Source organism: Corythoichthys intestinalis, chromosome 2 (assembly GCF_030265065.1).
Source record: "Corythoichthys intestinalis isolate RoL2023-P3 chromosome 2, ASM3026506v1, whole genome shotgun sequence".
In the NCBI taxonomy this organism is placed as follows: Eukaryota; Metazoa; Chordata; class Actinopteri; order Syngnathiformes; family Syngnathidae; genus Corythoichthys; species Corythoichthys intestinalis.
The window spans coordinates 283227-305564 of NC_080396.1; the positions used below are offsets into that span (position 1 = coordinate 283227).

Here is a 22338-nt window from a genome sequence, read left to right on the forward strand (position 1 = left end):
GTGTGTCTAGTTAAACTGGGCCGGATTGTTGCTGATGGCTAGCTCCCGAGATATTTAATCTAGAATTTTCTTTCTTGTTGACTTATTGCCGCTTTGCAATGTTTTCCCCTGCAATTCTGCTTTTTTTTTTTCCATTTTATTTTTGTCTTTTTGCAGATTTTTTTGCCCGAAAAACATAGTCGTTCAATAATTTTGAAGTCTGTTTGCTAGATTATTAGCACTGCAAAAGGAAATGTTAGCGCAATGTCCGACTAACACTTGAATGATATTCATGAAACTAATTCACCAGAATTTTAATGTTGAAGCGGGATGCAATGTTAAGAGTCTTGTTAGCTCGTATTGCTGTGTCCAGCTGCTGTAACTCTGCTGCTCTCTTTGAACTCTCGTGAACTCTGAACTCAGCCGGAACGTGCGCGGCTCTTAAGTGTCGGTCACGTGACTGTGACGTAGCCGGTAACGCGCTCGGCCAAATGGCCACACAAAAGTACGGTGGGTGAATTATGTCAAACAACAAAGGGTCACCACACAGTTCCCCCAGAATTCACCCACACAGGGCGTAACCCGGATTACAGAACGGAACGGTCGGGTCGCGCGTCCGTGGAAGACGATCGAACGGACGATCAGGCGGCCGTCCAGGATGCCAGATGCGGGACGACCGAGCAGAATAGTCTGGAGGACGCCCAGGATGCCTGGCGGCGGGTGACCGAAAGCGACGTTCAGGAAGACGTCCAGGAAGCCAGGCGGTGGACGACCGAGCAGGACGAACAGGCGGCCGTCAAGGACGAGGAGCGCGTCGTGCAGCACTGCCCGGGCGAGGCCGGAGAGGCGGCACGCGTTGCTCAGCTGCGGTCGAGCACGATGTCGAGACGTGCGACGTGCAGGATCCCCCAATCGAGGCTGCGGACGAGGGTGACGGGCGCGGCGGTCGGAGCCGACCGGTCGAGGCCGGGGACGAGGGCAACTGTCGAAACGCACCAAGCCGACCGCTCGCAGCAGAACCGAAGGAAACGCCGAAACCGGAGTCGAAGCGACGTCATCGTTGACCAAAAGCGGTGGACGAGGAGAGATGTCGGGGGCGAGGTACGCAGGCGCTGGCCGAGGTGCAACCTCGGAGACTTCCGGAGGCGTCTGCACAGCGGCGAGGTTAGGGGCGGTGGCCAACGGCGCTGGCAGAGGACTGACCTCGGAGACACCCGAGGCGCAGGAACGAGGTCAGTGACGGTGGCGTCCGGCAGCGCCGGAAGTATGGCGACCTCGGACACTTCCAGAGGCGCAGGTGCTGGAGCGACGTCAGCAGCGGCCAGAGACGCGAGCACAGAATTGACGTCGTTAGGAAGGCCAAAAGCAGGCGCAGCGTCGACGAGAAAACCAGGGTCGGACGGGACGCCGCCGAGAAGACTAGGGTCGGACGGGACGCCGTCGAGAAGTCTAGGGTCGGACGGGACGCTGCTGAGAAAACCAGGGCCGGACGAGACGGCGTCAGGAAGCGAGGCGGACGGGGCGTCGTCGAGCAGGCCCGAGGTGGACGGGGTGTCGTCGAGCAGGCCGCAGGCCGATGCACCGTTGTCGAGTAGGATGCAGGCGGGCACAACGTCGTCGAGTAGGCCGCAGGCGGGCGCAGCGGCGTCGAAGCCAAAAAGGCCGGGGACGGGCGCAGCGGCGTCGACGGAGAGCAGCGCCGGAGCCAAGGTGAGCGAGAGCGGGGCCGGAGACGAGACAGCAAGTCGGCGTCGGAAAGTGCCAGAGCGGAAGCGCGTGGTGGTGGCGTGGGTACCGGGACAGAAGTACGGCTGCGAGGAACCGGGGCGGAAGCGCCGCCATCTTTGGCGGGTACCTCGGGCAGCAGGGCTCTTGAGGTGGGCACCTCGGGCATCTTTGAAGTCAATTTGTATGACTGTTCAAAAAATCCGAGGAGGTGCGCCTTGCGCCCCGTAAACTTGTCCACCTTCGGCGGATAAACCACGAAGCGCTGTGCTTTGACCGCCGTCGAGTACCCGAGCGCGGCCACCACGTGGCTGAAGCGCATGGTATCGTCGTAAATACCACGGAGGACGAACTGCTCCTCCGCAAATGCGAACCACGCGGCCGCAGATGACTTGTTGAACATTGGTAGCTCGAGAAAGCTAGAGTCCGCCATTGCAATAAAGTGTTCAAAAATGCCTCTGAGACTTCAACGAGGCAAGCCGGGGTCACCAGTGAAGCGGGATGCAATGTTAAGAGTCTTGTAAGCTCGAATTGCTGTGTCCAGCCGCTGTAACTCTACTGCTCTCTGTGAACTCTGAACTCACATAAGTAAGTGTGTCACGTGACTGTGACGTAGCCGGTAATGCGCGCGGCCAAATGGACACACAAGTACGGTGGGTGAATTATGTCAAACAACAAAGGGTCACCACAATGTAATGAAATGTTCTTTGGCTAATGTAAACAATCATTCAACGGACAAAAATTCAGTTTGTTCATCAAAAACACCGTTAAGTTCATCTTTTTGAGTATGTTCGGTTCTTCATTCTTTAATTAAGCATGATCTTGTGTTCAACTTTGCGTAAATAATTCAAATCTCATTAAGAATTCTCCCCATCTGCTGCCCGTTTGTTCGTTTAGAAATTTTGAAGTAGTAATTATGCGTGTTCAGCAAATCCAGAAGTACATGGGCAAATGTTCTTCTTCAGCAAATTGCCAAATGAGAAAAGTAGGGAACTCTACACTCACTTTTGTCATTCCATTATGGTGTTGTACACACACAATGAACTCATTGGCCACCATTGACAGAGATCACTGAACCAGAACTGCTTTGAAAATCAATAGTTTTAGCCACATTTGTGGCAATGACATCTCCCATTGGCCGTACGAGTTTATTTTTGCTTGGAGGGTGGCGTTCCTTCATTTCCCCCTCTTTCCCAGTGAAAAATGGATTGGATGTCTAGCGACGTCAATGGCACTGAAAGATGAGATGAGGAACTTAAACCCATCCTTCAATCTAAGGGAATTGGACGTCTATCGTTGTCGGGTCACTTCCTATCAATTGTGGATCATTTCCTGTTGATTTTACGACAATTTCCAATGAACGTAGACATATTGTACTGTGTACAAACTAGGGCTGTTGTATGTTGCCTAAAAAGAGAATCCCGATTTTCCCATATCGATTTCTTTGCTAAATAAAAATAATGACACATTTGGAATATTTTAACTGGATTTTTTCTTTATTAGAACTGAAAGTGTCAAGGTAGGATTTGGGATTATGAGCATTTTATTTATACAACTGTTCTCAGTAAAAGCGATATTAGAATAGCCCTTTATTGTGATTATACAGTTGTACAATGAAATTGTGGAGAATCTCCCTTTACAGAGCAGGGCAAGTAAAAATCTCAAAAGTGACTTGAAGGTATAAAATCTAAATAAATTCAAAATGTGAATGAGGTAGTCCTATGTTCAGGCAGCGCAAATAATCCAATTGAAGTAGCAGCAGTTGACAGTGAAGGCATTGGAATATTGCATGGAAATGGTATTGCACATAGAATATGTGTGAATAGAAGTGAAGTACCATTGAGTATTGAATGTTCATATTGCACGATATTAGCATTGCACGTAGAATATTACATGTAAATGAATATTGGACATTGGGTGATGTGGTGTTCAGGGTGGAGACGGCTTTAGCAAAGAAACTGTTCCTCAGTCTGTTTGTTCTTGATTTTAAACACCTATAGCGCCTCCCAGAGGGGAGCAGTTCAAACAGCTGGAAACCAGGACGTGAGCCGTCCTTGAGGATGTTTAGACTTCTGCTGAGGCACCGGGTGGAGTAGATATCCATCGGGGAGGGAAGAGGACATCCGATCATCCTCTGCGCTGCCTTGACAGTCCTCTGAAGCCTCTCCCTGTCTGAGGCAGTGCAGCTCCTGTACCAGGTGGAAATGTAGTATGTTAGCAGGCTCTCAAAATCAAACATGGTAGTCAGTCTGTAAACCGAACAGTCTGTCAGCAAGTCAGTCTGCCAGCCAGCTAGCCAGCCAGGCTCAGGGTGATGTGCTCTTTGGTCTTAATACACACAGTAAACGAAGGATTGGTGCAAAACTGTCAATCAATAATGACAATATGCAACTTTGCAATCACCTTGTCTAAACAAACACAAATCGTGAAGTTAACAAACAGAATCATCCTTTCGGTTTACGAGCACCTCATCTTAACAAAAGATGTCAGGTCAAACACATTCATGGGCCAATGAACAATGTGCATATAGATTCCATAGACCTATGCATTTTGCCCAAATATGGAATTGTATTTAAACAACCCCCCAAAAAAACATAGCATTATTTTACCAGTAGTTACTGTAATCTAGTAGCAGCAATCGCATATACTGTACTTTCATCGTTGCGGTATAGTGCAATATACGCTCAGCCAGACGTGGCCCTATGTTACTGTCTGTCGGTGTGTTGTACATGAAAGTGTGCAGACAAAGTAAAGGAGGAAGTGTTGAACGTTTCAAGGCTGTGTTTTATTTGACAATCCACTGCAGTCGTTTTACATATACTAGTCCTTCTCAAAAAATGAGCATATTGTGATAAAGTTCATTATTTTCTGTCATGTACTGATCAACATTAGACTTTCATATATTTTAGATTCGTTTTACACAACTGAAGCAGTTCATGCCTTTTATTGTTTTAATATTGCTGAAAAACCAAAAATCCCTATCACAAAAAATGAGCATATCATGAAAAGGTACTCTAAAGAAGCTACTAACCTAATCATCTGAATCAACGAGTTAACTGAAAACCCATTGCGAAAGATTCCCGAGGCTTTTAAAAACTCCCAGCCTGGTTCCTAACTCAAAACCGCAATCATGGGCAAGACTGCCGACCTGACTGCAGCAGAAGCGCCTGACCTGGGCTACAGAGAGGCAGCACTGGACTGTTGCTCAGTGGTCCAAAGTACTTTTTTCAGATGAAAGCAAATTTTGCATGTCATCCGGAAATCAAGGTGGCAGAGTTTGGAGGAAGACTGGAGAGAAGGAAATGCCGAAATGCTTGAAGTCCAGTGTCAAGTACCCGTAGTCGGTGATGGTCTGGGGTGCCATGTCAGCTGATGGTGTTGGTCTACTGTGTTTAATCAAGGGCAGGGTCCATGCAGCTAGCTATCAGGAGATTTTGGAGCACTTCACGCTTCCATCTGCTGAAAAGCTTTATGGAGATGAAGATTTCATTTTTCAGCATGACCTGGCACCCGCTCATGATGCCAAAACCACCGGTAAATGGTTTACTGACCATTGCATTACTGTGCTCAATTGGCCTGCCGAATCTCCTGACCTGAACCCCATAGAGAATCTGGGGGATATTGTGAAGAAGTTGAGAGACACCAGACCCAACACTGTGGATGAGCTTAGGCGGCTATCGAAGCATCCTGGGGCCTCCGTAACACCTCAGCAGTGCCACGGGCTGATTGCCTCCATGCCACGCTGCATTGAAGCAGTCATGTCTGCAAAAGGATTCCTGACCAAGTATTGAGTGCATAGCTGATATATTTAATTGAAGGTTGACTTTTTTTGTATTAAAACAAACACTTTTTTTTTTTGTACTGGTCGGATGAAATATGCTCATTTTTTCAGGTAGGGATTTTTGTTTTTTTTCTTGACTTTCTTGCCAAAATCATCAATATTAAAACAATAAAAGGCTTGAACTACTTCTGTTGTGTAAAATGAATCTAAAATATTTGAAAGTCGAATGTTCATCAGTACATTACACAAAATAATGAACTTTAGCACAATATGCAAATTTTTTGAGGACTAGTACATCATGAGATAATACCCTTATTCGTGGCGTTATGTGTCCACAATTTGTGTCCAAAGTTGGCTGTGCAAAAGTTTTTTAAAACCGCGCGCTATTGTAGGAGGAAGCCGAAATGCAAAGGAAACTACGACGGCTCAGGTAAACCATAATGGTGCGGTTTTGAAAATCCAACGTACCGATTTGAATGATTTTAACATCTCCTCAACCAGAAAAGTCACTTTCGGTCGAAAATCGATTCATCGAACAGCCTTGCTACAAGCTTACGGTTGGTCAAATTTAGCTCGTCTTTTAGCACTCCTTGTTTGCTATGAGTTCGAGTAGTCATGTGATAACGTCTGTAGAATAAGCCAAACAAACTAGATACACTTAAGCGCCTCTAGGGACTGACAACGCATTCCAAATAAAGACTGACAAAGGACATGGCGGCAAATTTAATGTGGTCTTTCAGTTGAGCTTGGAACGAATTAAGCCATTTAAATATAAAATGAGATTCGTCGTACGGAAAACAAATATCATGCTAAGGAACCCACTCCGGATTGAATTTCATCTTAAGGCACCACTGTCACGTCAATAACGGCGTGTCTAGGGTAGTCTGCTCGGCGCATCACTTTCACGTCCACGATGGAAAACGGCGATCTGAACCGCTACGCAAAAAAAAAATGCTATACGACCCAAAAAATCCATTTGCAGTCTTAAATTAGTGGAGACTCCAGACTTGAAGCAGTTGTCAGTTCACGCTTTCATCAGGAGTAAAAAGCTGAGTTTGAAGGACGTCCGCTGTGAAAATGGACGCAAAAGCATCCGTCACAACTTTTCCCGTTCGAACGCGTTCATATGACAGACGGGAATAGAAAGTGAGCGTAAAAAGCCATAAAATCCTCATTTCAATAACCTTTCGGGGAGTGCTCGTGAAATTGTTTGTGTCTCTAAAATGCGTTCCTTGGGGTTAACTTGACTCCGTTGCTCATCTTCCAGCCTCTTCAACAACAATTGACTTTCGGACGAGCGAGGCGGAAATACCGTCGTCGAGAGGTGAAGGCGGCGGCTCGAGTGGATAAAAACAATTTGAGAATGAGCGCCAGGCGACGACCCCCGTCACGCTCCGCCTGACGGCCAGCCGATCGCGGGCCGTCATCCGGTCAGGCGTCGTGCACCTCTTATTTAAGGCTTTGTCAGTGATAAGTGCGCAATAAGTGTCAGATGGTCAACTACCGTCCAATAAAGACGCTTGGGATCATGCTGGAAAGATAGCAACTCTCTTGTTCTCCGTGTGTTGTGGATTAACACAACTGATATTGATATTCGCTGGCCTGCTCCCTGTGAATGATACAAACCCAAAAAAACGCTTAATAAACGTCAAATGATGGTAAACGGGAGGAGCACTCTGAGAGAGACTTCCACCTAAGCAGCCAAATTCCTTCAAAACGTCGCCATATTTAGTATAACAATTTCTCTTTCGTTAAACGGGTCACATCCCATTGATGTTGGGTCACTTCCAGTCGACTTGGGGCTATTATTTATTCTAATTTTTTATTTCAATACTGGAGTGCCACCTCAAATTTCGTTGTTGACAACATTCTAGCTGACAATGACAAAAAAGTTCTATTTCAGGGTCACTTCCTGTTTATTTCAGCTCATTGGAATGGGCATTTTGGGGTGACTTTCTGTTGCTATCGGGTCTCTTATTGTCAATGGAAATGACATTTATGGTAGTCACTGGAATGGACGTACTGTACACGGGTGTAGAGGGTATTGCTAGTTTAATGGATTTTTTGGGGTGAAACCATACTTTTTTTTTTTCAAAAACTGTACAACTTTTGTGCTCCTTAGCGTTCCAGAATATTTAAATGAATGTGATTTGGACAAGTGTTTTGGAAAATTTGGTGTTTGAACAGTGTTGATGGGTCAATAAAGGAATGTTATAGACGGTAGCTATTTCGTGCCAAATTGCCTACACTGCAAATTGGAGTTACATAGGCTCATTATCAAGTTATTCCTTTTCTGCCCTTTTTGACTTTTTGACCTCAGTACCCCAGAATATAATCAATCACCTTTCTTTTCATATTACAAAAATATCCAAAATATCTGGTAAAAAAAAGTCCCTTTATTCATTCGTGAGTTATCGTGAATGTTCAAGTAATTCTATTGTTATACCATCGTACATTTCCAGACGATAATAGCGCAGATGTAGTGATGGTGAGATGAAGCCTCGTGAACCACTTGAGCCGACTGATTCCAGAAAAAGTTCATTTCTCCAAGCTTCATGTGAACACAGTAGCCCCATCTGCTTAAGTGTATGATCAGTTGATTTTTCTAGGTGTGTGTCTCTTAGTAAGGAATTCATTTACATCATGTTGTTTGACCAAAACCTCTATGTACATAGATTGTCAAATACAGTATCTATATACAGTGATCCCTCACATATCACGGTTAATGGGGACTGGAACCAACCCCCTAAAGTGAAAAACCGCAAAATAGGGTCACCCCCACCATTTTTTACATTTTTTTTTTTTTTTTTTTTGGCGTATCTATTGTATCAATAAGTGTATATAAAATCCTATAAATGCATATATTATCATACATAACATAATAGTTTCAAACATAACTAAAATCCTATAAATAACATACATAAAAATGTATAAATAACACCTACTGCATATTTACAGTATTCTCTCATATGATACCTGTGTGGAGGTGTGTTTAAGTGTACATAAATACGTAGATGAAAATGGAGTGTACAGAAATGTTTTTAGAATTTTTATTCCTAAAAAGATTAAAAGAAAAAAATTGCAATGCACTGACTGTGCGAAAATTGAGCCACAAAGTTGCGAGGGAATACTGTAATAAATAGTGTATGTGTGAAAATGATGATTTTATTACTGTTGATATCACAGTTTAGGGGCTTTGTAACAATACAACAGGTTGTGCAATATTTTTTTTTCAGAAATTGGCATGAACATAATAAGGCAGAGGACAGTAAAAGTGCAACTTGAACATTGATGTTCAGGGGTTCGTTCATTTTCAGTTTTTCCATCCTATCCTATCCTATCTTACCTGATCGCAACTCTCCTTCAAACAGCCATATTTTGAATGTAGCCAGAGGTGTAGCGAGCTGTCAAAACGCGTGGCCAAATCCAAAGCGCTCCCTGACTGAGTCACGTGGTACAGCTGGGAGGCGAGGCTTCGGACATCACCAACCCCCCCCTAGATGCAGCGAGCCTCGCCACACGCTCGGCGCAAACGTCCCTTCGCTACTCGACGCACGCGTCGAAGGCTCGGAGCACTTTGTTACATGGCTACAGATTAGCATAACCGAGGGTTGGTTTTGTAAATGCTAAAGCTTGTAAGAATAAAACTACAACAAGAAGATTCTAACATCCTCGTTGATTTTTCAAGCACTTATTATTGAAGGAGGAGATGTGAAAGGTCCCTCAAGTAGTGGATCGCTATGACAGTTTATATCAGTGGTCTCCAACTCAGTCCTCAAAGGCCTGCTGTGGGTGCAGGATTCCATTCCAACCAGACAAATGACAAGACTTTTTCCAATATATCTCCTCTGCATACAATGTGAATGTCTGTGATGATGTTGACATAGCAGACAATCACAGTGACTCCCTTTTGTTGAGATAAGTAGTAAAAACCGGAAGAACCTTATTATCGGCGTGATCTATCGTCCCCCAGACGCGGACCTAGAAATCTTTAGGAACCGAATGGAGGAAGCATTATTTTATATAAACAGCAAAAGCAAGAGCTGTGTCATCCTTGGCGACTTCAACATTGACCTCTCAAAGGATGATGATGCTCAGAATGACTTTATAAATGTATTATATTCTTCATCCTTCTTCCCTACAATTAATACTTATACCAGAGTCACTCAATCCACAAAGTCGATTATTGATAACATCATCACAAATATTCAAAACTCTACACTTACGTCTGGAGTCGTACTCTCTGACATTTCGGATCACTTCCCCATTGTATTATTTGCTGACCTTCATATTAAATCGTCACCCATACACCATGAAATAAAAATAAAAATATTAAATGAAGAAACCATGCATAATTTGGGTGAGGATTTGAAGGCCAAGGCATGGAATAGAATATACAGTTGTAAAGATGCTAATGCTGCATTTCAGACACTAAAGAAATAACTGACGCGATTCAAAGGACAATTCCTGAAAAAACCATCAACTGTAGCACATATAATCAAAATCCATGGATCACCAAGGGTATACTAAAATCTATGAAGCACAAAAATAAATTATACAAAAAATATATAAATAAACCTAATTATGATAATAAAAATAAATATATAAACTTACATACATTATCAGGAAAAGGAAGAGTGATCATTATTCAGAATTGATAAACTCATCACAGGGTGACTGTAAGACACCGCATTTTTTACGGACTGTAACTTGGCCTGCTAATTCCCATTAGCGGTCCTGGGGCTTCCTGTCTATCCATCCTGGGAGTGGATCTCTCCTGACTGTGGTACTCCCTAAGGTTTCTCGTTTTCTCCCGAAGACTCTGGAGTTTTACCTTGCCGACATGGAGGGTCTAAGGATGGGGGATACCCAGGACTTGAACTGCATCTATTCATCTTTGTTGCTTCATTTCTAATTGTGTATCATATTGCCTCTGTAAAGCCCTTTGAGACATTTTTGTGATCTAGGGCTATACAAATAAAAATTGAATTACAACTGCAGCCACCACAAATAACAGTCTTGCTGACAAATTCAATAATTACTTTGTCTCTATTGGTAGTAATATGTCTAGTAAAAGCAGTCAGCCTCAAGATGCCTCCTTTAGAGATTATTTATCAGGTAACTACCTGGGCTCCTTCTTCCTGAATCCAGCTACCGATGATGAAGTTTATAAAATAATCATGAATATGAAGAATTCAAATTCAGCTGCAGCGGATGGAATTTCCAACAACATTCTGAAAAGCATTTCCAACATTATTACTGGACCTCTTACCCACTGTATCAATCTGTCTCTACTCTCTGGAGTGGTGCCTCAAACAGCAAAAATTGCACGAATCACACCAATTTTTAAATCTGGAGATAAAAATGATTTGAGCAATTACCGACCGATATCTATTCTGCCTACCCTTTCTAAGGTATTGGAAAGAGTAGTTTACAACAAACTAAATAATTACCTAGACAAGCTAGACATCATTGTACCATTGCAGTATGGATTAAGAAAGAAAAATAGTACATATATGGCAGTACTTGATCTAACGGGAAAAATCCCCGATACAATTGACAAAGGGGACTACGGAGTGGGCATTTTTTTGGACCTATCCAAAGCATTTGACACCATTAAGACCGATATACTAATGAAAAAACTAAAAGATTATGGGATTAGAGGCCTAGCGCTAGAATGGTTCCGTAGCTATCTATCTGGAAGACATCAGTACAGTATGTCAACATTAATAATTCAGAATCATCATACAAACTCATCAATCATGGAGTCCCCCAGGGCTCCATTTTAGGGCCGCTCCTTTTCATCCTGTACATTAATGACTTTGTTAATTCCTCATCCGTTTTTCATAAAGTACTATTTGCTGATGATACAAATGTATTCTTTTCCCATAAACATCCCTCTACACTTGAGCAAATCATAAATAGTGAACTAAAGAAAATAGACACATGGTTCAAATGTAATAAACTCTCTCTAAATATCAATAAAACAAATTACATTCTGTTTCGCTCCTATAAAAAACAGCCCATCAAACAAATTTGTTTAAACATAAATGGAGAAACCATTGAAAGAGTCTCTTCAACAAAATTCCTGGGGATCCATATTGATGAGTACCTTAGTTTTAAAAAACATATCGATGAGCTTACAAATAAACTGTCGAAATATGCCGCAGTTTTTTAAACTGCGACATTATATCCCACTATCTGCACTTCTCACCCTGTATAAATCTTTATTTGAACCACATCTACAATATTATAATATCATATGGTGCAACACATTTCCAACCTATCTAAAAAAGCTTGAAACACTGCAGAAAAAAGTCATACGTGCCATAACATGGTCCAGGTTCAATGCTCCAACTAAATTAATATTTAACCATCACCACCTTCTGAAGCTGAAAGAGCACAACTACTTTCAAAATGCTTGCATAATGTATCAGGTCATCCATAAACTAAACCATAAATTAAGTGATCTCATCCCAATCTATACTCCTCAGCACACATATACAACCAGAAGAAAAAAATCACATCACAGGAAAAAACAGAAGGCTAAAGTCTACAAGCTTTGGCATTGTGTGCAGAGGACCACAGATCTGGAATGAACTGGTCGAAACACTTAAAATGTCACACTCCATCTCTATTTTTAAGAAAAAACTGAAAACTCATCTCCTTGCCATGTTATGCTTAATATGCTGTCTTTGAATAATATTCCTAAGGTATCACATGTCAAATCCGATGTAATCAGAATTTTGAAATTTCCCATAGTTAATTGTATGGATGTGTGTATGTGTGTGTTGTTTGACTGGGCCCCTACTAAAAGCTTTAAATAGCTTATTCCGAGTGTCCCTTTCATGCATCTTGTCAGATGAACTGATTGTATACATGACCATGTTCTTGTGTGTACCATGATACGATGTGTGAATAAACTAAACTAAACTAACCGAGGGTTGGTTTTGTAAATGCTAAACCTTGTAAGAATAAAACTGCAACAACAAAAAGATTCTCACATCCTCGCTGATTTTTCAAGCACTTATTGTTGAAGGAGGAGATGTGAAACTTTCCTCAAGTAGTGGATCGCTATGACAGTTTATATCAGTGGTCTTCAACTCAATCCTCAAAGACCTGATGTGGGTGCAGGATTCCATTCCAACCAGAAAAATGACAACACTTTTTCGCAAATCTGGTGTTTTACAAGTGCAATCAGTTGATTGCAGTCAGGTGCTGCTTGTTTTAGCAGAAACCATCATTATCGTACTTATAAAAAAAATTAACGTGGCTGATGTTTTTTTTTTAAATAAATGAAAACTGCTACTTTTTCTCCTCCATCCAACAAGTCACCCATACGAGAACAAGTGCCCGAGTTACTTTACTGACCAACTGCCAAGTGTTTTTTTTTTTTTTTTCTAAAGGAGTATGCAATTGCAAAATATTTTACTGTAGGGGCCAATGAATGACTTAATAAAAGCAAAACATTGAGAAATTCCTATGATAAAATGAAACGCCTAATGTAAACGTTATTGCTTTAACTGATTGGCCGCCATTGACAACGATGTCCAATCCATTTGGACTGAGAGGGGTCAATGAACATTCCAGTCCAAATGGATTGGACATCTATGAGTGCCCTCTAAAGAACAAAACTAAAAGTTTTCCATGATTTTGAAAGTTTTTTGTTTTGTTTTTTCAGTTTTGGGTTTTTGCAGTTTTTTTCTTTTTTTTTTCTGGGTTTTCAGTATTTTTTTCCATGCTATTTTTGCAGGGTTAGGGTTAGAACCATTCGCGCCCTAAAAAAGAATAAAGGTTGTAATTTATTTTTTTTGCTGTCTTGCAGTATTTTCCTTCACAGTTCTGTTTTTCTGTCATTTGCGCCCCCCGGTTTAACCTTTTGTCTTTTTTTTTTTTGGGGGGGGGGGGGGGATCATGGTTTGTGAAAATGTGTGGGTGTGTGGAGGAGGATGCATTTTAGGGAATTTCTGCGCCACTTCCTGTAGATTTAGTGGCTTTTTCCAGGCACTTCCTGTTGATATGAGGTCATGTTTCCCATTGGAAAGAGAGTCATTGGCATTAAAGTGGATGTTTTTGTTGAATTTTGGTAGAACCGTACATTTTGGGCAAAAACTACTACCGTACTTTTGCGCGCCTCGATTTCTTGTCAAAATCATGTGAATCGTATGAAGTCCAAACTGATTGGATTGAATGGCAGTGAATGTGCTAAAAATGTTGCCCCATTTGATTTGCATTGTCAAACAGATTAGATTCATCTGAGGTATTCACGACCGGAATGAATTCACGCCCGGCCGCCTCGTAGATGCGGTGCGCCCGCTCGGCATCAGAGTTTTCCCCTCTGGCTGTCGGACTCACTCCTCTTGCGTATCTCGCGCTGCTGCTGCCTGCTCTTACAGCCCTCCGCGTGCTCCACATCTGGCACTTTTGGCCTTCTTTATTGCCGCGAGCTTCATTTGCTCTTTCGGTATCATCGCGCATAACGACTGCCTCCTTTATGTTCTCTGTAAAGCACTTTGAGACAACCTTGTTGTGATATAGGGCTATACAAATAAAATTGAACTGAATAGTCCCCTTCTTTATGATATAATACTGTATGTCTGAAGAGACGCTCTACTTCGTTTCCAATATTTTGAACTTTTTCATGCATAAGATTAAGGTTGAAATAGAGGCGTGCCCTTGGTTGAAGTGTATTATCCGCAGGGGCGAAAGTGGGGAAGAACGGTCAGGAACGCAGTTCCGGTATAAGATTCAGGGCCAGAACGCAGTTCCTGTATAAGATTTTGGGCCGGAATGCTGTTCCGGCACACGGCGCTTTGATTCCGAAAATATGATGGCAACTGTCAAAACGCTATGTTCAAAAAAAAAAAAAAATGCTAAGCTGCCACACATGCATTTCAGCTCCAAGAAGAAAACAATCCAACAGCATCAGATTTAGATACACAAGTGTTAAGAAACAAACTCTGCATGATAAAAGTCATTTGTACTTATTTTTCTGAATGTATGTTACTTATATCGTTATCATTAAAAAAATATATTAAAAAAAGTAAATGTTTAATTTCAATTTTAATATATATCCAATGTTCTTAAGTAGTTAAAATTGAGATTTGGCATTTAGTATATAAGGAAATGAGGGAAAATAAAAATGAGATGCAGATTGGGGTTATTGCTGTTTTTGTTAACTTTTATTTTGAAAATCATTGAAAAAAATACAATTTTGAATGAAAAAATATAGAAATACAATTTCTGGCTCCGTGGCAACCTTCACGTCGGGGAGTTCCGGCAAGAAATTCTTGCCACTTTCACCTATGGTTATCTGAGTGTTTTTTTGATCGTGTTTGAAAGTCCAGTCCCCCTGTAGACGCTAGAATTTGAAATTGTGCAATGTGTAAAGACACAAGTTTGTTGACTTTTCTCGCCACTATTATCGTGAGCGCTGAGCACTAAGCTGTCTGGAGGTTGCCACTTGCTGCTTACGGTGTATCAATAAATTTCAATCTATACATGTGCAATTGCTGAGCTTTGGTGTAATACTTTTGTCAAACGACCAATTTGGCTATGCCTGCACAATAGCTATCATTGGAACATTGCCCTCGTTATGTGCACATACGCCATAGTCCCATAGGAGGACATTTTTGAATACGCATCCGTGCAATTAAGCTATATGAAAACTGTCAAAGTGTGTATGGTACACCCTGAAGAGTCATAATTAAAGTCAACCTAACAGTTCACCGACGCTGCGTCTACTGTATGGTGGTCAATGGCAACCGATGAGTTTAATTTTGGGTTTGCTGATGATGGTATTCAGTCACTTCCTGTTGATTTGGGGGCATTTCTGGGTCACTTCCCGTCGATTTTGGGATACAAAGCGATCCGGCTATCAATAGGCAGTGACTCAAATTCCACATGACCGCTAAATGACCCGGAAATTAGAACGGATGCTATGCTTTCAGTGCATTGATGCTGCTAGATGTCCAATCCAGTCCAAATGAATCTGATGTCTAGTGCCGTCAATGGCAGCCATTGTGTTGGCTGAAATACTTTTCTAGTGGAAGATTTTGGTAGCAAATTGTTGTTGTTCCAAAAGTGACACAGTTTTTTAAAACGATATATCCATTTTTGGCTGGAGCATATCGATAACTTTTAGGGAGACAAAGTATCACCATTTGGATATTTTGTCACACCCCTACTGCGCGTCGTCTCCCGACACTTGCGAGACGACGAGGAAGTCACGCGCCGTGCGAGCGTGTCGGCGTCAAGTAAGCTTCATTAGGTAGAAATAAGGAATTTGTAAGTATTAGCGAAAGCTTGCCTTCTGACTGAAATATTCTTCTCTGCAAACACAGAACCTCATTGAAGCCAGTAGGGTTTTTTATCATTTTGCAATAGTGAACCTTAGGGTCATTTTTCAGAACATCCGCGTCCCCGGGATTTATGCTTCTACGTTGCGGCGACGGCGGTCTTACGCCATTAACGTGGACCCCATTTCTGAGCCTACGCCGTAGGCTGACGTGCCCCTCCAAGAAATCCTGACCAAGCGCGTGACGTGAACGTCGAAGGACTGCGTTTGGTCCGCTCGAAACGTTCGATCCGGTTCGGCGCAACAACAACAACGCCGCCGTTTTCAAACATCTGCTATGTAGCCTATGCGACAACATTTGTTGTTCAATATTGATTAGCTGCAGCTGTAAACACAGACGTTCCATCTCCGTTGCCGTTGCTGTCAATGACCGGAGAAAAACCAAAGGAATTCCACGAGTGCCCCAAAACTGTACAAAGACAAAGCCGCGCCCTTCTAGTAGAATGGCGGTGAATTACAGAGCACACGCGTTCACTCGACGCAGAATGCTCAACTCTGCCGTCAAAGGAACGCAGAAGCATAAATGGGGCTCAGGTCACTGGACGCGGTGCCGACGCACCCTCAGCTTCCGACCGACGGCCGATCGGAGCAAAGAGTATGCAAATTAGCTCCGGTCATAATGAAAAATAATGTGAAAAACAAAAGGATAAAAAAGTCAAGAGCACCTTCAAGAACTGCAGATTCACTGCAAATGTTGCAGACACGCACCAAACCCAGGAGATCTGAATTTGCGACGTTGCTTTCTCGGAGGTAGTCTTAGTTCCGGCTAACAAGCGATCGGAGACAAAAAAGCCTTTTGAAAAGGAGAACACAGCCACGTCGCCGTCGTTGGCCGCCGGCCAGTTTCGCATGCCTCCAAAGGTCTAAGGGGCCGTTGTGTCTTTTCAGAGTTCTTCATAAAGGCTTTCTGATGCAGCTTTTCGGAAACGTTGTAAAGCATCTTTGTCAAGTCGAAAATACAAACCGGAGCTTAATGGTCCAGCAAATGGAGCTAGCTGTGCTTGAGCATTTATTTTGTCCCAGGAAGCAGTTTGGAACCCAACAATTTCAAAGTGAATAGAAAAAGGAGTGGGAAGTCGGGCAGAGAGTTTTTTTGCCCCCCCCCCCAGAGATTTCCTCATTAACAACGCAAGACGTGGAATAACTTTAGACGATTGGGTGATTGCATTTTCCAGGTCTGAACAAAAAAAAAAATCAATCGGGATGCTGCAGCTCATCCAGAAAGTGGCTGCCAGAGTTCTCACAAAGACGAGGAAATTGCACAAATGAAAAATGTAAAATAACACTACACTAGCTTCCGGTGGGTCGAAGGAAATCTTAATGCTGGTCTACAAAACGCATAATGGCCTCAGATATAAAATACACGCTGGATTTGCTTGATGAAGCATCCATCCAGACGCCTCTGGTCATCTGAAAGTGGATTGTTGCGTGTTTCAAGAACAAGAAGCAAGGTGGATAGAGTAGCCAAAAATGTTACTGGAGTCAGAGTAGCCTTACTTCAAAATAATATTACTGGAGTAAAAGTAAAAGCTGTCATCCAAAAAATGTACTCACTCAAGTAAAAAAAGGTGTTCGGTGAAAAGAATACTCAAGTCACGAGTAACTGTAAGTCCCTGCTTATAATGTCTGATTTTTTTAAACAATGGTATACTTTTTTCTCAGCACAACATCATCTAAATGAAATGTTGCTATAATACTGTACTGTTACCTATTACATTACATGAATCCAAAAAATACACTAAAATAATCAAAGCCTGGCTAGAAAAATCACAAAAATGAAACATGAGCGGTCCAAAGAGCAGGAGAGACCTCTAGTGGTAAAAACAAAACACACTTTTCTTACCATGGAATTAAAACAAGCATATCTCCGGTGTTCCGTGTGCTTTCAAGTTACGCTCTGTGCGATTTTTTACGGCACTTTAAAAACGCCACGTGATTTGAACGGGCCAGCGTGATCGTTGGTCTTCCGACTGCAAGCTCGTGTGTGGTCATTGTTACATCTGATTGGTAATGCAACGTGATTATTGTTGCGATGTCTCAAAAGTGAAACTGGTAGAGCAGTTGTGCCGGCAAAAACCAAATGTAGGCCAGTGTAGCGGAGTAAGAGTAGTAGTGTGTCTTCTCTACAAATCTGCTCAAGTAAAAGTAAAAAGTGTATGGTGTGGTAAAACAAACCTTAGAAGTTCATTTTTTTTCTCATAAAGTTACACATGTAAATGTAATGTACGCGCTACGACACACTTCTGGTGAGGCGGCGTCAACTGTGGAACAAATGAAAGTGAAAATCGGAGGTGTGCTCAAATGGTTAGTTCCTTTTCAATCAAATCTGCAATGTATAACTTGTGCTCTTTCCTCATTATTTCTTATTTTGTTTGCTTCTATCTGATTTTAATATTTTAGTTGTGTTTTGATATTCTATTTCTTCATTGATTGTTTTTGTTTTGTTTCTTGCTCATTTGAATGTGATGTAAAGCACCTCTTGTTGAATTCTGCCATACAAATACATTTTCCTTTGTCTCGCTTTAATTCGTCGAATGTTCGTTCGCCGCAACCTTCCCTTTCAAATGGTTCGGTAGTCGACTAGAGATAAATTCGTAGCGGGAAGACAATCAGCGTTGCGTGACTGGACATCTGTCACATATGCCGATGGCAGCCAATGAGTTGAATTATCGATTGATCGTTATGAGCTTAAATTAGCTAGGAATTCATAAGGGGTTTTCAATAATACTCCAATTAATTCCAGCATAGCGACGGGTCTATTTTGCTCAATATTCATGCCCAGCCTCTGATTAGTCTTTGTGGGATCCTGAGTCTATGGTCGTTTTAAATGCAAAATGCAGAAACCACCCAACTTTGTGTCATGATAGCAAAATGTTCCACTTGTAATTGTGTTTTTCTCTCATTTTTCTTTAGGACTGTGGGGGGAAAATGAAAGTTTCCATATCTCTGCTGGTCCTATTTCACGCAATTGTGGTTCATTGCCTGAGAGTGGTGTCAAAGAGAGGCTCAGGTAAGTCGTTTTCACCTTATCTACGGCTTCCGACTCGAGCGAGGCATTAACTGGACGGTCTGAACGGCGACGAGTCGCATAGAAGTGGACCATTTCAAAGCCGATCTCTGTCACTTTCGTATGTAGTTTAAATGCCATCCGGGCCCAATTTTTCCAGAATGTGGCAGTGGTCTGAACTGCCGAGTCTCCCAAATTGGAATTCATGCAGCAATTACATCAGGAAAGAGGGAGAGCGACAGGCAGGAATGCAGCGATGTAGCCGTGCATTAGCGTTGGCGCCTAGCTCGAACTCGGCTTTTACGAAGGAGGCCGGCTTGACCGTAGTCATTAAAAAATAAAATAAAATGAAGAAAAGGATAAGCCTGATAATGCTCGCTTTTCTTTCTGTGCGCCAAATGAGCAATATTTCACTATTGCTTACATGGCCGAGTCGGGGCAAACTGACGCACACACATAAGGATTTTGTGTGTGCGTGTGTTCCATCAATCCGTATAAACTTTCAATACAAGACTAAACGGGGATTATTAATGTCTGTTATTTGTGTCCTCTTGTTGGAAATGAAAATATAATCTCCCTGGAATGACATACAGTTAACATGTGTAGTCATTTGTTTTGATGCTTCTGCGCATACGGGTCAATTTGCTCGGCGCGTGTCGGACTGCGAATTACTACGCGCGTGTTATACTTCAACGGGCTCAGTGAACATAGGCAGTCTCAACGGGTGCGCCAAAAAAAAAAAAAAAACAGATATGGGAAAAAAATCATCGCAATTGTTCATTAGGACCTGCACTATCAACATAGCCTATGAGATTCCAAAATACATTGAGCAGCACGTTCATGGGGATCTAATGAGAAACTGTTAATCTTGGTCATTAAGTCATCTGAACCTTGATAACATCACGCTGTCGTGACGTACCACGTAGTAAAGTTAATTGGGCTCGCTCGGCGACATCTGTCGCCTGATTGTAAAACGGTTGGTCATACGAGAAATCCTTAAAGATGAGCCAAATGAGCGTTGGTAATGGTCTCCCGGGAATTTCTTAATTAAATGTACAATCAAAGCGGTAGCTAAATGTTAACCCTAATACAATTAAACTGTGCTAGATGAACTGCAGCGTGGATGCTTTGCCCTGGCACATCACCGCTTACACCCTCAGGCGAACTATAGAGCGAGCGCAGTAGATCTTGCGCAAAAACGTCTTTGAGTAGGGTGATGTACATACTGTACTCCCTTAGTAATTAGAACGCAGTTGTCTCGGTTTGAATGACTGTCCCCTGTTGCTTGTGATCAAAAAGCAAAGCTGTGTCGTTGCCGCGGTGTCAGAGGTCTCGCGATTGCGATTGGTTTCTCCCTGCGGCAAGACGACCGTCGGCCGTGTTTGTCCGGCATTTCACGGCTGGCCGTTGGAATGCCGATGAACAGTATGTCCCGGCCGGTACACTTGGACAAGGAAGTCATATTGTCATTTGTCTATTGGCGGGAACACAAAAAAGTCTAAAGCCCCGCCGGTTTCCACGGGATGAGTATTACTTGTGGACCTTCGGGGGTTTGTAGAAATTGCGGAGGAAGCGGAGATCTTAATGCACCGCCCGTTTGTTAAGTCAAATGCTATATTTTGCAGATGTCCAGTGGTAATACGAGTACCATGCTAATCTGCAGCTCCCCGGTTGTTATTCTTTATGTGCGCCTTTCAGTAGCCATCCTGAGTCATGTCGGACGCGGTGGGAATTTTCATTAGCAGTCTTGACAACTTTTCAAACTATAATTCGATTTTTTGATGCCATGCCGCGTGAACGAATATACAAAATATTTTGGAGTTGCTGCACCCAACTTTACATGCCAGCAGAAGTTTTCATCGTCGTCTTCATCTTCAGATTTATATTCCTCATCATCTTCACTGTCTTCATCATCATGATCTTCATCATCGTATTCATTATCTCGGTCATTGTCATCATCGGCTCCATCGTCTTCATCTTCTTCGTTTTGTCCGTCACCATTGCCTTCTTCCTAACGATCGTCGTCATCTTCATCATCTTCACGTTTATCTTTTTCAACATCTTCCGTAACTTCATTTCCTTTATCATGATTTTTATCTTCATCATCATCTTCATTATATTCTTCTTCATCACTATCATCTTCTTTATCCTCGTCATCATTGGCTCCATCTTCATCTTCACGACCGTTTTCTTCGTCTTGTCCGTCATCATTGCCTCCTTACTAATGATCATCTTTATCATCGCCATCGTCTCATTCACTTTTATGGCGGCGGTTGAAAATTGTAATCCCAAAGAGTACAAATAGCATCGGTATAATATTTGCTGGTCCCGATAGGAGCATTTTACTGCCTTAGATATATACAGTACCGTACCTCCGAGACTAATACCGTATCGGCTACAACACAAATTATAATACGGCCCCAAATCGCGCAACATAGAGGTGACGCTCCCCCGAGTCGGCTAAAAAAGGCCGACCAAGGGTTCTGCTCGGCGGGCTGGAAACACGAATTTCCGGGAAGCGCTCCGACCGCCGGCCACCTTTTCGATCCCGAAAGAAAACCCAAAAAGTCTACCCCTTGGCAGCCGTAATGTCATTTATAGACCTGTGCAAATCCGTTCCAGTTAACACAGAGGTTGGTTGGTAAATTGCAAAACACCAAAGCGCTACAGGTAATGCTATACTATGTTTTGTGAGGCAGGGCAGTCTACAACATTTCCCTCATTGAATAATTCATGTTGCTAACTGAACAAATTGATGCAACTGCAGAAACTTCTTGTCTTACTTGGCTCTGATCCTTTGCACAGATACTTGTGATATTCGTTTTCAGTTGATCTAGGAATTAAAATAGTGGTGGATTTCTAGCATGTGCGGACCACTCGGCGAAATAGCAGTTAGCGTAAAGGAGCCCAGTCCCGTCTCGCTAAGCATGACAAATATAATGCGCAACAGTGATTAACAACCAGGGTGCCCCGAGAGCTCATCACGGCCGAAGTGCAAAATCAAGTCAATCGATTCTTACTCAAATCGGCCGAAAAGTACCATTCGTTTCGGTGCCAGACGTCCAATTCATTTGGAGTGGGAGGGGCGAACGTTTTCTAATCAAAGTGAGATCCGTTTTCTCCATGTAAAATGGCTGTCTTGGTTACAATATACAGCATAAAGTAGCAGTGTCCGTTCTTTCATTTAGTTTTGTAGTAGTTGCCTGAAGGTTTTGTGCTCATTCTAACATTTATTTTGAACTGTTCATCATTCCTGAAAAAGTTGATTTTATAGTTAGGTCCTCTCTCCAAAATATATTTTTAAATGATTATTACAACTAGGAAATGCTGGCGATGCTTTGCTCTCCATTGGGTCACTTCCTGTAGATTTTTGGTCACTTCCATGTCGGCTCATTGGCTGCCATTGACGTCCAATTCATCTCGACTAGGAGTCAATGGCACTAGAAGATGAGCGTTCACAGCCAGTCCTCCCACTTTCATTGAAGTGGG

General features: G+C 42.6%; 1 protein-coding gene across 2 annotated transcripts in view; it reads left to right on the top strand.

Annotated features, from left to right (window-relative positions):
- LOC130906500 (interleukin-1 receptor accessory protein-like 1) overlaps nucleotides 1-22338 on the top strand; it is a 222465-nt gene that overhangs the window by 16028 nt on the left and 184099 nt on the right. For both annotated transcript variants that reach the window (XM_057820917.1, XM_057820909.1), the window contains one exon: nucleotides 18756-18852. In XM_057820917.1, the coding sequence (XP_057676900.1) occupies nucleotides 18771-18852 (82 nt within the window). In that variant the 5' untranslated portion in view covers nucleotides 18756-18770. The remainder of the gene's footprint in view (nucleotides 1-18755; nucleotides 18853-22338) is intronic.